This window comes from Callorhinus ursinus, unplaced genomic scaffold (genome assembly GCF_003265705.2).
Source record: "Callorhinus ursinus isolate GAN/ISIS: 27379988/994484 unplaced genomic scaffold, GSC_fseal_2.0 scaffold10, whole genome shotgun sequence".
Classification (NCBI taxonomy): domain Eukaryota; kingdom Metazoa; phylum Chordata; class Mammalia; order Carnivora; family Otariidae; genus Callorhinus; species Callorhinus ursinus.
In genome coordinates, this window is record NW_027397072.1 from 66,272,513 (window position 1) to 66,287,156 (window position 14,644).

At 37.2% G+C, this 14,644-nt stretch overlaps 1 protein-coding gene across 4 annotated transcripts in view; it reads left to right on the forward strand.

Moving 5' to 3' along the window:
* Positions 1–14,260, forward strand: part of RTN4 (reticulon 4) — a 65,447-nt gene extending 51,187 nt beyond the window's left edge. For all 4 annotated transcript variants that reach the window (XM_025868833.2, XM_025868834.2, XM_025868835.2 and 1 more), the window contains 6 exons: positions 594–801; positions 5,001–5,139; positions 11,998–12,067; positions 12,568–12,614; positions 12,816–12,874; positions 13,258–14,260. In XM_025868833.2, coding sequence (XP_025724618.1) covers positions 594–801; positions 5,001–5,139; positions 11,998–12,067; positions 12,568–12,614; positions 12,816–12,874; positions 13,258–13,300 — 566 coding nt within the window. In that variant the 3' untranslated portion in view covers positions 13,301–14,260. The remainder of the gene's footprint in view (positions 1–593; positions 802–5,000; positions 5,140–11,997; positions 12,068–12,567; positions 12,615–12,815; positions 12,875–13,257) is intronic.
* The last annotated feature ends 384 nt before the right edge of the window (positions 14,261–14,644 follow it).

Below are 14,644 nucleotides of genomic sequence, written 5' to 3' on the forward strand. Positions count from 1 at the left end.
TTGTAGGAAATTTTTGTTTTAATGATAGCCAGGTTAGATTATAGTTTCATTATGTTTCTCGAAGAGAGATCTCTTAAAAGCAGAGTTGTAGAACTCCTATGTGTAGTTTTTCATAGTTTTATTGCTTAACATTTTTTTGAATTAGTGGTTTTTCTGCAAATAAATGTTTTTACATTTTTGAAGTATCATTTCAGTGAGTGTGTGTTGAGATTTTTTTATATTATTTGTATTTATATCATGCAGTGAACGAAGTTGAAAGCCCTCAAGATGATTTTTAAGAAAATTGTTTTGGATTAGAAGTCTGCTATACTGGGCTTGAGAGATTGAACAATCTTGTATAGCCAGACTGATTTGGACATGAAGGAAACAGATTTTCATGAGGGGAAATTTATGGTAAATAGATGCAGGTCTGATTCTAATTTACAGTTTAGAATGGGTTTAAAATGCAGCTTACGAAGTTAATCTTTCTGTAACACTTTAGGTTTTGGTTTTACCTTAGAGACATTTTTTTTTTTGTAGGTGGAGCAAATGTGCCAAATCCAAATGGATAAAATAATGTTCTAATTTCAGATTTCTCCTTTTCTCATTTTTAGTGGCTGACCTCCTCTACTGGAGAGACATGAAGAAGACGGGAGTAGTGTTTGGTGCCAGCTTATTCCTGCTGCTCTCACTGACAGTATTCAGCATTGTGAGTGTAACGGCCTACATTGTCTTGGCCCTGCTCTCTGTGACTATCAGCTTTAGGATATATAAGGGTGTGATCCAAGCTATCCAGAAATCAGATGAAGGCCACCCATTCAGGTGAGATGTCTGGAAAACAAGGCACACACTGGCAATGCCATAAACAGGATTAGTATTAAGACTTCATTCTATAGAGTTACAGGCATGCATTTTTTTACTGTTTAAAGATAATTGCAGATTTTTGCTAAAAAGCTATACCAAAAGCATCCGCTTTTGAGATTTTTTAGATTAAAGGTCATTTCATGGGCTCAAGATGGAAAAATACTGCGTTTGTGTGTCGTTAGCCTAACTCGACTATGTGTTAGTAATATTTGTGGAAACTAGGTATTGGTTATCTAATTTTACTTTAATGGGAACTATATCTTTTTAACATGGTTAGGATTGGTGAAAGTTCTGTTTTCTTTATTGCTTGCTTTTTATACTGATATTTGAAAGACCTTTCTTACCACTAGTATGTGCATGTTTTCCCAGAATGCCAACTTGTCATGCCCGTGTGTTCTCTTGCCCTTCCTTCTCTGTCTCGTTTCCTCTTGTTCCCTGACGCATACTTTTGTATTGTCTTGTTATCCTTTGATGAGCGTCTGTATGGCCACTCCTTATCTCGAAACAATCATCTTCTGCCCTTAACTTTTATGAGTACACTGTCACATCACATATCTAATTGGTAATGGGACATACCTCAGTTTGGGTCTTCTGCCCTAACTTCAGACTCAGCATGTATTTTCTCCCAGTTTTAAAAAAATGGAGATATAATGCATGTATTATAAAATTCAGTGGTTTTTAGTATGTTCTCAGAATTGTACAGTCATCACCATCTAACTCCAGGTATTCTCATCACACCAAAAAGACATTTTCTACCCATTGATAGTTATTTCCCACCCACTCCCTGACAACCACTAACTTATCATGTCTGTAAGTGAACATTTTTTCTCAAACTTGTCAATTTCTATCAGTAACACCACTACTCTCCTCATTTCAGGCTCCCAGTTTTGATGTTACCTTTTTTCCCAACTCATGTAAAGAAGATAAGTTGTGTTGTTTTCTCCTGCTTCCTCAGTGTAGACCACAAGTTCCTGAAACTATAGTCAGGGACCAAATCCAGTCTGCTGCCTGCTTTTGTAAATAAAGTTTTATTAGAACACAGGCATACTCATTTAGCTGTTTTCATCATGCTGTAATAGCAGAGTTAAGTAGTTGTGACAGAGACTATATGGTCTTCACAGCCTAAAATACTTCCTCCTCACCCTTTACAGAAAAAGTTTGTCTACGCTGGCTGGACTTCACTTGTTACCAAATTGGGTTCTGGTTACCTTGGTTTACTTCGGCTTTTATAGATGTTGTCAGATTTTCCTCAGATACTAATTTTATTATATTCTTAGGCATACGGGCTTTCTGTTCACTACAGGATCAAGTCCAAATATCTTTATCTTGTCTCATTCACCCCTTGTAGGGTGTTGTTTGTGCCCATTTGTGCTGCCTTTTTAGCTTCTCAGATGACCTAATCTATTAGACTTTTTATTTGGTTCTGTGTTTGATTTCAAGATGTAACTTTTTGAAGAAGGTTTCCCTAACACTGGCTCCAAATGATCTGAGGGTTCATTTCCTATTGCACTAAGTATGACTTTGAAATGTTCTCTGGTTGTTTTGTGTATAGACATCATTTTTTTCCTCTCAAATAGATTTTGAATATTTTAAAACTATTTTGGCAAGGCAAGTATCTATGTGGGCATGAATGAGTATGTAACTACCGAGAACATTATCTAGTTGATAATGGGTAAATGTAAACTGATTTTCAGACTTTATAAGAAAAGATCTATTTTGCTTATTGTAAAGATTGGTTATTTATTTTGTTCTAGCTCTTCATACTGGTGAAGTAATGATGCTACATCAGTTTGGGAGAGAGACCAACATTTATGAATGGCTCTTATATCCTTGGCCTTTTATGTACAGACGTAATTTTCATAACCACTCAATGAGACAGATGGTATTAGCCCGTTCCACAGAGAGGGAAACATACTTGAGGTTCAGTAACTTGAAATTGCAGCTGCAAAATGGCAGAGCTATATCCTCCTATAGAGGAATATGATTTTGAATTAGATATATTGAAATATATAAAAATATTGTCAAGCCAAAACTTCTAAATTAACTACACTATAAATTTTAGACTTTTTTTTTTTAATCATTTTAAAGAAGACTTTTGGGGGAGAAATCTAGAGATTTTTCTTATTCCTTATTTCTAGAGCCATTAGACATTCAGCCAACATGCCGGTTTGACCCTATTGGGCAGTTTCTGCGCTACCGAGGGCGGGGCTGTACGGCGTGTACCGACCACCCGCGGGCCCTGGGGCAGCGGCGCTCTGCGGGCATTGCGTTAGTGTGGCGCGCGTGCCGGCTGAATGGGCGTAAATACGCATGGGGCCCCCGGACGGAGAGCGTCGCTTTGGTGCCGGCTGGCCGGGCGCCTTGTCTTCACGGGCGAAAGCCGTACGAAGAAGCAGAAAGCCAACTGAAAATTACACCGGCTTCTGCTCTGTGTTTCTCAGAGCTGTACAAATAAATTATTGCTGATTTAAGGGTAGATGTGACTCTTTGATCATTTTTCACTCGATGAGAACAACTTGATCTGTGCTGGTTAATCAATAATAATTGAGTGCTGTGCCATCATAGTAAAGATATGTTCCTGGTCTTTTTAACAGTTTATACTTTTGTAGGAAAAATATACAAGTATACACGTGTCCATATTCCAGGGCTGGCTATGGTCAATGCTATAATAATACCACAAAAGAAAGCATTATTAGAATTGCATAATAGGGTCTTAGGGAAGAAAGAGCCAAAGAGGCTTCCCGTATGGGTGGGATTTGAGATGGGCTAACTGAGTGGGTATGCTATGACTAGGGGTGAGAGGAGAGCATTGTGGATTGGGAAAGCAGCACGATGGACAAAGGCAGTAAGATTAAAAAATGTTTGATGAATGGCTCATATTTGGCTACATAGTGAGTAGTGAGAAATCGGTTTGGAAAGATTGAGGAGGGCTCTGGTTGAAAAGTTGGAACCATAGAATTACAGAATGATTGAGCCTGAAGAGATTTAAGAAGGTCTGTTTCTCTAATTTTATAGAGTGGGAACCATGACCCTGAGAAGTCAAATGACTTTGCAAGGTTACACAGCTAGATAGTAGCAGGTCTTCTACTCCTACCTGAGTTCAATCTAAGTAGCACTATCTGGGAAAATTTAAATGAAACTAATCTGGCATTGGCTGAAGGAATGGATTAGGATGCAGACAGATTAGCGATTGGTTTGGAGAAAGAATGTTCCAGTTTTTAAATAATGAACACTTAAACTAGAGAGATAGCATAGTGAATAAAAATGAAGAGACATATTTGGGACATACTACAGAAGTAAACTATGGGACAGGGAGTTATGAGAGGACTATTCTTTCCAGTATGAGTAACTAGTGTCCACCAACATCAGAGAGTGATGGAGAGAGGCTGGGTTATAAGGAGCTACTTCCAATGATAGAAAAGAATGCTTAGTATTTCTGAGTTGGTTCTACTCTATCAAGATAAAATGGCTTCTTTGAAACAGTAACTAATGAAATATTCCTTGCGTTCCTGCACGTGACTTTTCTTCTTCATTACAGTTGTTTTCTTAGAACGGTTCCAGCTGTCTTAGTGTAGATGAGGGCAGCTACATGGACAGTAACTATTACGTGTTACTAGCATTAGCACCATACTTTTGGCAGCCATTTCCCAATCTGGGCCCCTACATATTGGGCAGTTTCCCCTAAAAGTTAGGCTGAGAGAGTGTAGGATTTGGGAATGAATAGGATCTTTGTTAGGAAAATCTAATGAGACAGCATAATGTCAGCATGAAGAGAAAAAACCAAATTCATAATAATAACTTCCATTTATCGAGTGCTTCTTTGTGCCCACTTGTAGTGAGCACTCTACTCCTTGAATCCTCATGATAGTAACTTTGCAAAGTTAACAGACAAGTAAGCGGCGGAGCTTACGATTCAAGCCCAGCTCAGTCTAACTTCAAAGCAAATGATTTTTTCTGTGCTCATCAGCTGACCCTGTGCATGTCAATGAAATATGCATTGATTGGTGAATTTTTACATTCTGCTTAATTTGGAAACAGGTTTTTATAGTAAAATATTTTATTAATGTCTTCTTTTACAGGTACATGCTTGCTGATTGATAGACATCCAGGGAGAATCACTCTGATCAGTGACCGTTAGGTTGTGTTTTGTTTTCCAGGGCATACTTGGAATCTGAAGTCGCTATATCTGAGGAGTTGGTTCAGAAATACAGTAACTCTGCTCTTGGTCATGTGAACTGCACTATAAAAGAACTCAGACGCCTCTTTTTAGTTGATGATTTAGTTGATTCTCTGAAGGTAAGTTTATTTGCTTTTCATTTTTGATATACCCAGAATTTAATATCAAAAGATAATAAATGATTTGTTATGTTCCAGTTTTTATAGGTTTTAGTTTAAAGTCTCCACATGTCTATAGTCCAAACTTCTTTGTTCTTTCAGATTTTACTATCCTCTATATACAGTCCTATGTGTACACAGTTATGTGTGGAAATACTTGGCAAAAGCTAGAGGAGCATGAAAATGTTAGAGAAGGCCTGATTAAATATTATAAACACCTTTTAAATCTGTTTTGCACAGATACTTGAAAAAAAGATGAGGAAATTTTATGAATAAATTACTTCTCTAAGATGAAGAATTTCATTTTGCTGTTAAATCTCAATTTTTAATTTCTTTTGAAAATTACCTTAGATGCTCAGCGTTTTTTTTTAAAGCAGGTATTTTATTCATGATGAAACTAGCATAAATGAGAAAAATTGAACTTGATAAATTTTTGCCTTGAGTGGCTTTTATATATGTGACCTTTGATTAACAGATGTGGCACATAATGAGGCAGATTTACTTCCTGAAACACTTTATTTTTATGAAATTTTCTTATTTTTTTAAAAAATTCTTTATTCTTAATATTGAAAAAAGAAGACTTGCATTAGAATTATATTTTACTACTTTACTACTTATGGATTAGAAGTACTTTTGAAAAGAAAATTTATTTGAATGGTTTTCTCGAGTAGTGTTTTTTGGCAAACCCAGAGCTCAAGGAAAGCTGCTTGGTGACTTCCACACATGGTGATTCATTCAGGGCTCCGAATAAGGAACAGGTACTTCAACATATTAACACATAGAATGAACTTTGCATTTAGGTCTCAAAATCTGTTGAAGCAAAAGAGTAAGGCAGGCTATGTCTTTTTCTCCCTGTGCAATGGTGATGGCATGAAGCATTTGGTAATTCAGTTGCACGTTCTGATAATATACACAAAGAGTCTTCCTTGATAAACCTGGTGGTCCTGTTGCTTGGGAGACTTTCGTTAAACCTTTTCTTGTTTCTTTTTTGTTTCCTGTCCTGGGGTACCTCTAAAGTCAATAAACTTTTTCTTTTTACCTTTTGACCCCCTTTAAAATTAATTCAAATAAAAAATTGACCCCCTTTAATTAAAATTAAATCTTAGTGTCATTGTGTCTGAGTAGCACAGATTCCATCTGTTTGTTTCCACTGAATAAGGGTATTATAGAAACAGGGTGCTTGCTTAAAATGTCTCATTGACAAAAGCTAACAAAAATCTTAACACTCTTGACTCTTTATAAAAATGACTTAGTATTCCCTTTCTATAGGTAGTTCCTTAAGCATTTACCACTCTTACTCCCCCACAGTTTTTGTATATACAGAGTGGTTTTGTTTTTGTTTTTGTTTTTTTTTAAAGATAATGATTTCCTTCTGACTCTATTACTTTTTGCCCTTTAGCCATAACAGCCAGTAGAATGATAGATTCTCTCTCCCTAAAGCAAGCAAAAATAGGTTTTTTTCAGTTCATTCTTTTTTTACTTTTTCAATGTAAAGAAGAAACGATTTGCCCTATTAGACTGATTTATTTCCTTATATTTAGAGTCTCAGTCTGTTGAAAGTTTGCTCATAAATAGCCCTGGTGTCTCCAGTTTCCAGATGAATTACTTTGATTTTGTATGATTCATCATTAGGAAGATGGACACCACCCTAAATTCAAGAAAATGCAGTGGAGTCTCATAAGTTTTTAAATGTAGAAAATACACATGGTATCAAGCTCTGTGGTGTATTTAAAATAATAGCTTTTAAACAAAAATTTTCATTGAAAGAGGTTTCTCTGTAACTTGCTATCTTCATAAATTTGGTGCCCTCACATTTATATAATCTACATTTTTAGATTCTGGGTCACAGTTAACCACTACTTCTATTTGAAACCTTCTTCCTCAGAAAGTGAAAATTTTAGAGCCACTAGTCTTAGCATGTGAAACTTTTTCTTCTTGCTTATTACTTTTTTTTGATAGTGATTTAAAAAAATCACATCATCAACTGTGATTTAAAAAAAAAAAATAAATAACCAAATCCAAGGTTCCTGAGGCGTCAGGCCTGCTGAAAAAGCCCTGATGTGACATGGTGGTCATCACTGTGTCTGGCCTAAGTCTCCTTTTGGTGTTTGACTTGGATAAATAAGACATGTTTTACAGATTTCTCCTTTTAAATTCTTGTGTAAAAGTTCCACTTGTTTTGCTCCTTTGCAATTAACTACAAGCTTCTAAGTCCTAGAAAAGATTGCAAGTGTCCACAGATGGAGCAATGATACATTTCCCAAAGGATTAATTTTAGTCAAATATTATGGGCAAAATCTCTGACAAAATATTTCTAATTCTATTTCAAATATTAGTATAAAATTTCACTGCAGCCAAATGTTTTGTCCAGTCCTCAGGATTTGTTTTAAAGGTTCTGTTTCTTAAAGTGGGTTTGTTCTACTGAGTGCCAGACATCAGGTGGGGGGAGGAGAATGAAGGAAAGGAAAGAGGAATGTCCTCTAGTAAAATTAAGTTGCAAAAGCCATGTATGTAGCCTTTTCTTGGGAGAGTCTGGTGTACTTTATTAGTCTCTGAAAAGTCAGAAAGAGGCAGGGTAACGTTACTTAATCCAGTGATATCTGTTAACCTTGTCTTCAATAATACCCATGAGTACCAGAAAACTAGTATATGGTAGTTGAGTATATTTAGATCCCGAGTTAAGGTTTAATTCTGTTTCTGTGATTGGTCTTCTGTGTAAGGGATCTTTGATAGGGTTCATTTATTTTAAAACAGTGGTTCTCCGTCTTGGCTGCACACTGGAACCACCCGATAACTGTGAAGGGGGGAAAGAGAAGGAATGGGGGACCCTTCTCCTAAAATTGTGATTTAACTTTTCTGGGGATATTGCTGGGAGAATCACTTTTTTAAAAGTTGTGGCATTGAGCTATAAACCCCAGCCTATGGTTTTTTCCCCCACTCCCACCTCCCACTCACCACCACCCGCACTGTAATAGGCATAGGACAGTCCCTGCTGGGCTCAGCTTTGGAGCTTCTTGAATAAGCCTCCAAGTTTGATTAGAGGGATCCTGCCTTTTGAAACCTCAAATCTCGAAAAAAAAAAAAAATTTTATCAGATACCAAGACCAGGTGTTTTAGGCAGAGGTTCTTATTTTTCTGTAATACAGCTTTGGGTGATAAAGACCAGATTCTGTATGACTGTAGTTCTGTGACTTTCAGTGAAAATGCATGTTAAAATTATAAGAGAATTGCCAGTGATAGTTGCCTGCACATCAGGCAATCCTAATGCTCCAGAATACAACCTTAAATCTGAAAGTGAGCCTAAAAGATCTGAACTCCAGAAATAGCTGACCCAGAAGAATATTAAAATCTAGACCCTGGGCTCTTATGTGATTATTAACATACACATTTTGACAGTTCCTGCTTTCTCCGGCTCACAAAAAAATTAGAAGGGAAATGGGCTAGGGAAAATGTAGGCAATCAAAGCGATACTAGTGAATGAGGCTGAAGATTTCAAAAAGGGCAAAGCATTTTCTTTAAAAATGCAGCAAATGTTTGAAAATGTCATAATTGCCAGAGTAATGTCTGAAATTCTGTTATGCATCCTTCCTCCATTTTCCTTAAAATGTTGCCCCCGGTTGTTGAGACATCATCTAATAAAAATCTGCAGAGCTTTTTAATTAGGTGTTTGATACACAGTTAAAGTTTAATTCCCTATTCCCCCGGGACAAAAGGCCAACAAGACATGGCCCTTGCTCACTTTAAGGATTTATTAGACCTTCCTTTTTGGTCCTTTTTCCTCCTCTCTCGTTATTGCTCAAAGAGAGATGATCTCTGATTTCCGTGTGAATATATGCATTGGCTATAATGTCACAGAATAGTTGCCACGTAGCATAGAATTTGTAGGTCCAAAATGCAAGTTGCTTGTTTTGTTTCTTTGAAGTGTTTGTTCTTTGCCTCTGAATGATAGCCTGCACAGTCCTGGCAAATACCCACTAATGATGCTTGGTTACTCGGTAGATGATTTTACCGTACAGCAGAGCACATTGATTCTGGAGTCAGATAAACCGGAGATCACTGTGACCTCTGGTCTGGCAACTTGCTTAATTGTTCTTTGTCTTGGTTTGCTCTTCAATAGGGATAACAATAGTACTTCTGGCATTGTGATGAGATTCACTGACCTAATATATTTGCAAAGAAAAATATGTTGCTTTTATTATATAACGGTTCCAGTAATTGTGCAATTGCTGGATGCATATCGTTAACTACCATTCCTTTCTCCTCTCATGCTGCATTCTCTGGAAAACCTTACCTAGCATTTTTGTTAATCCTTAAAGTGTTAAATTTTCTCCAGATTGCAGTATTTAAAAGTTCTATGATAACATAAAAATGTGAATTTCTGCTTTCTCTCTTAAAATGGGAAATTTTGGCAATGTTGGCCTGGAATACTTGCATGGCAACAGTCTGTGAAGCTGGGTCATACATGCCTCTGTGAGAAGGAGAATACGTATGTCTGTTTGCCTCAGTCCTTAGTCAAGCTCCTTCGTGAATTTAAGGTGCCTGCCTGGTCCCACAGACATTTGGTCTTCCCTCTGTTCCTTTCTTTGCCTTTGGGTAGTGTAGCTTTTAGGCAGAGTGTCCCCCAAAAGGCAAGTCCAGTGACATTTGGGGACATAAGGGACTCATTTGAGTCCCTTAGATGAGCTAGGTGTGAAGTCTTGGGCTTCTCTCCTTGTGGATTTCGAGTACGGCCTTGTGGGTGACTTAATGACAAATTAGGACTTCTTTTTAGCTTGTGTGTGTTAGTATCTGAATTCTGTCAGGACAAAGGCATCGTTATTGCTAAAGCAATTTCTTCTAAAATATAGAAGGTTGACGCTTTTCCCTTTAGACTTGTGGATGGTGATGGATGAAAACATGAAAATGTTCTATAGCAGACTTGCTTAAGAACCAGAAGTTACAATTAGCTTCTGCAATAGGAGTCTGTAAAACTCTGTGAGAAGGAAAAGGCTTGCTAACTGGAGTCATGCTTCAAACCTTTCTACCATAGCAGTTGCTGAGACCAGGGCAGTATTTAATTTTTGATTTTCAACTGGCAGGTGTTAGGAATGCTTGACATTTGGTCACCTGAACATTAAATTCAGTTGTAGGGGTAACCAGAGGTTGCTATTTGTAGAACTGACAGTTGGTGGAGGAATCCAATGTGTGTTCCTAACCTACAGTAAATGTGCTTATTAGAGTTTGAACACCTTAATTACTGCTTGGTACTCAGCTCATAGTAGACTAACAGATTTTGTTGAATGAATGACTATATGGAGGAATATATGCTTTAGTTCAAGGGTCTGCAAACTACTGGCGCCTGGCTCATGGCCTGTTTTGGTATAGCCTGGGAGCTAAGAATGGTTTTTAAATTTTTTAAAGGATAATATTCAAAAAATTTTCAGAGATAACATTCAAAGGATATGTGAGAGACCCGTAAAACCAAACATGGTTATTATCTTACTGTCTTGATAGGAAAGGTTTGCTGATCCCTGCTTTAGGGGATGGAGGTGCTGACTCCAGTCCACGCTCCTTTTCATGTATACCGTGTTGTATGTACCTGACTAATCAGTGTAGACGGTGCCATTGTATTGTGTTACCTACTAATCAGGGCAGAGCTAATGCCAGACACATGAAGGCCTTTAATAGAAAGCGAAGGAATTACTGATTAAGAAGAATAAAATCCAGACTGACTTTAAGTCTTCCAAGAACTGCTTCGAACATGTCATCGAGTCTGTACTAGATGAAGTCAACCAAATTTTAGAACTGGAATAAAACTCTGAAATCTTCTTGTCCAACCTTTCACGAATAAGGTATGCAGAGGAAATAAAGGACTTCTCAAAATGAAATCCCTTTTTAGAACAGCCTTTCCCTAGCTGCTTTGTTGGATGATTTAAAAAACAAAACAAAACAAAAACCAAACTAGATTTTAAGACCCTGACCTCTAAAGTAGGAAAGTTTGGTTACTTCCCTGCAGGTCCCCGCCCCTAGAGGAGACAGTGAAAGCTGATCCGAGGCAAGGTAGTAAACCTGTCTGTTCTGGAGTTGTCTCCGTCTGCTGTGCCTACCTCCCAAGTTGTTAAGAGGAATAAATGAGTTAATATTTGTAAAGCATTTAAAGCAGTGCCTGGCACTAATATAGTAAGAACTATATTGGTGTTTGTTAAATGTATACAGAAGGCAGTGGCTAAAAGAATATTAATGGTCAGTTTTTTTAACGGGTATATAAGATTGAGGCATCCTCATTTCCAGGGTTATCTATTAAAATATATATCACTGTGCAGACAATGCCTCTGATCCTTAATAAAATATTAGAAGTGGTATTTTTGGTACCTGAAACCCCTTCTCTCTGATCATAAATATTCCCTGCCTCATTGTTGCTTATTCAGCTGAGATTTTAATGTCTGAATTATTCAGCTCATGTCGATCTTGAAATACTTGTTAGTGCTTTAAAATCAGGTTTAGGAGCAAATTTGCATACCTTTTCAGGCTTCCCATTTAAAAGCTAAATGCTATATCAGAGCTGAAGAGGTAAGGTATACCTTTGGCATGTTCTCTGGTCAGAGAAAACAGTCAACTACTTGGCCTGGTATAGTCCAGAGAGAATGAATCAAAGCTATTTTAATTAGGATCCTGAAATTTTGAATTGAGACTGGTGACTTACAGGTAAAATATCCTGTTACTTTACCAAGTCTCCAACGATTATGCCTCTGGTAGGTTGGCATTTAGATGGGATGCTTCTGTTTGAAAGCCTCAGCTTTGTGTGAGCTGTTTTAATAGGCTGACGTTATTTCCTTACAGTTTGCAGTGTTGATGTGGGTGTTCACCTATGTGGGTGCTTTGTTCAACGGTCTGACGCTACTGATTCTGGGTAAGTTTACAGAACGATTTGAATGAAAAACTGCACAGTAAGATTATGTGCAGTTTAGAGACATTTTAGTGGAGAAAATTCTTATATTGTAGGGAAGATATTTGAGGTTGTGAGCTCTTTAAATAAATTGCTGATACTGCTATTGTGTATTGAATTGCTACTTTAATTCCTAAAGAATGCTCCAGTGCACAGTGATAAACCAGATGGGGGCTGGCCTCACCTGATGGTGCAGTCATAAATCAGACTAACATGGGGTACCTCTATCTTATAAGGTGTTTGGGATGTGATTTTAAGCTAGGAATGGTTCCGGCAGGATCCTTTGCTTCATTCATTCATTCCTCTTTTGAGTGGCTGTCCACCAGCAGGTGCCTCCAGAACCTTGGGTATTTATTCATTCATTAGGAACACTGACTGATGAGTTTACCAGTTAGGTGACTTTTCAGTGCTTGTTCCCTAAATCATACCAGTCTATTTTAGAGGTTGTGTATTTGCTTTTTCAGCTCTGATTTCACTCTTCAGCGTTCCTGTTATTTATGAACGGCATCAGGTAATTTCTTAACTGTAGATTTCAGAACACAAGCCCTACTGTATTACATTAAAAAACCAGTGCTGGTTTCCAAAGCCTTATAAAAATGAAAAATATCGCTTAAGCCTTTATTAAAGCCTTTAATTTGCTGGAACATAGCAACGGTTAATAAGATTCTTTAGCAATGTTAATTTTCTAGTAACTCCTTTATATCTCTTTCAGGCACAGATAGATCATTATCTAGGACTTGCAAATAAAAATGTTAAAGATGCTATGGCTAAGTAAGTATTTCAAATCCACAACTTTTTTTTCCCCACTAAGGATAAGGTGTGCTGGACTTGGAGAACAAAGTGTAGTATTTTCATCTTATAGGCCTAATCAGTAGTACATCTTAATCATACCTAAAAAGTACGACTGAATTGCCAAAAGATTTTTCTCCATTTGGATCATTGACTCCTGCATTTGCTCTGTGTTGTATTTAGGCTTTAAGTCTAGTTCAGGAGGTAGGGTGGCAAAATTACAGCTTACAGTTTGAGTCTTAGGATTTCATGTCCTGTGGAAGCTGAGCACTTACACAAGTAGTTCTTGAAGGATAGCATTTTTAAATACTTAAAATTGAAAAATATTTCCATTGACCTTTTTTTCCCAACCTTTTCATTTGTAGAATCCAAGCAAAAATCCCTGGATTGAAGCGCAAAGCTGAATGAAAAAGCCAGAAATCATTAACAAATAGGAGTTTATCTTTAAACGGGATATTCATTTGATTACATGGGGGAGGGTCAGGGAAGAAGGAAACCTTGACATTGCAGCTTCACAGATCTTTATTTTTAGCAATGCGGTGTCTGAGGAAAAATTACCTGTCTTGACTGCCATGTGTTCATCATCTTAAGTATTGTAAGCTGCTATGTGTGGATTTAAACCGTAATCATATTTGTTTTTCCTATATGAGGCACTGGTGAATAAAAAAAGATCTGAGAAAGCTGTATATTACACTTGTGGCAGGTAGTCTTGCTGTTTTTTTTTTGGGGGGGGGGAATCGCAGAGAAAGTGGAGCTGAAAAAAATAATCCTTTCCACAGTTTGTGCACTGTGTATGGTCTGTGTGGATTGATGCAGATTTTCTGAAATGAAATGTTTGTTTAGACGAGATCATACCACTAGAGCAAGAGTGAAAAAGCTTGCCATTCTGGTATGTTCTAGGTGTATTGTGAATTTTACTGTTATATTAATTGCCAATATAAGTAAATATAGATGATATATATATCTATATATAGTGTTTCACAAAGCTTAGACCTTTACCTTCCGGCTATCCCACAGTGCTTGGTATTTCAGAGAGTCATTGGTTATACGTGTATAGTTCCAGAGCACATAAGCTTAGAAAAAGAAAATCCATTTCCAGGAGCACTACCATCTGTTTGCAACATGAGGCGATGCCATGCACATAGTAAACTTCACTGCACAGACTTCCTGTAGTTCATTTTGTCATAAACTCGGAATCTCCGGACTGAATCTAATGCTTCCAAAAACGTTGTTTGCAAATATCAAACCTTGTGATGCAAAAAAATTATAAAATGAAGATTTATACGTTTGTGGTTTAAGCTGTCCTGAATCTGTGGAATGCATTGTGAACTGTAAAAGCAAAGTATCAATAAAGCTTCTAGACTTAAAGGATGTTTGGTATTTTGGTTCCCTGAAATGGCAGCCCCTTCAGAGTACACCCACACAACAGCCCTTGCTTCTGGGGCGTGGGGGCTGGTCCCCTCAGAGAGCCTGCCCGCACGTGGGGCAGCTGTGTCTGCATGATCCAATTTATTTGACACATACCAAAATGTTTTCAAATGATGTATTTCTTATACTTTGCTAATTGAAAATAAGTTCATGCACCAATATTTTAACAGAACACAGTGCAGGATTTATGAACATACATAAACTCATACCATATAAATGTTTACAAATAAGACAAGTTTCTTGACACAGACACTATTGCTCTTTAAATATAGTTTGTATATATCCTCATTGAACAATTTATTCTTCCACATGGTTATTTCAATG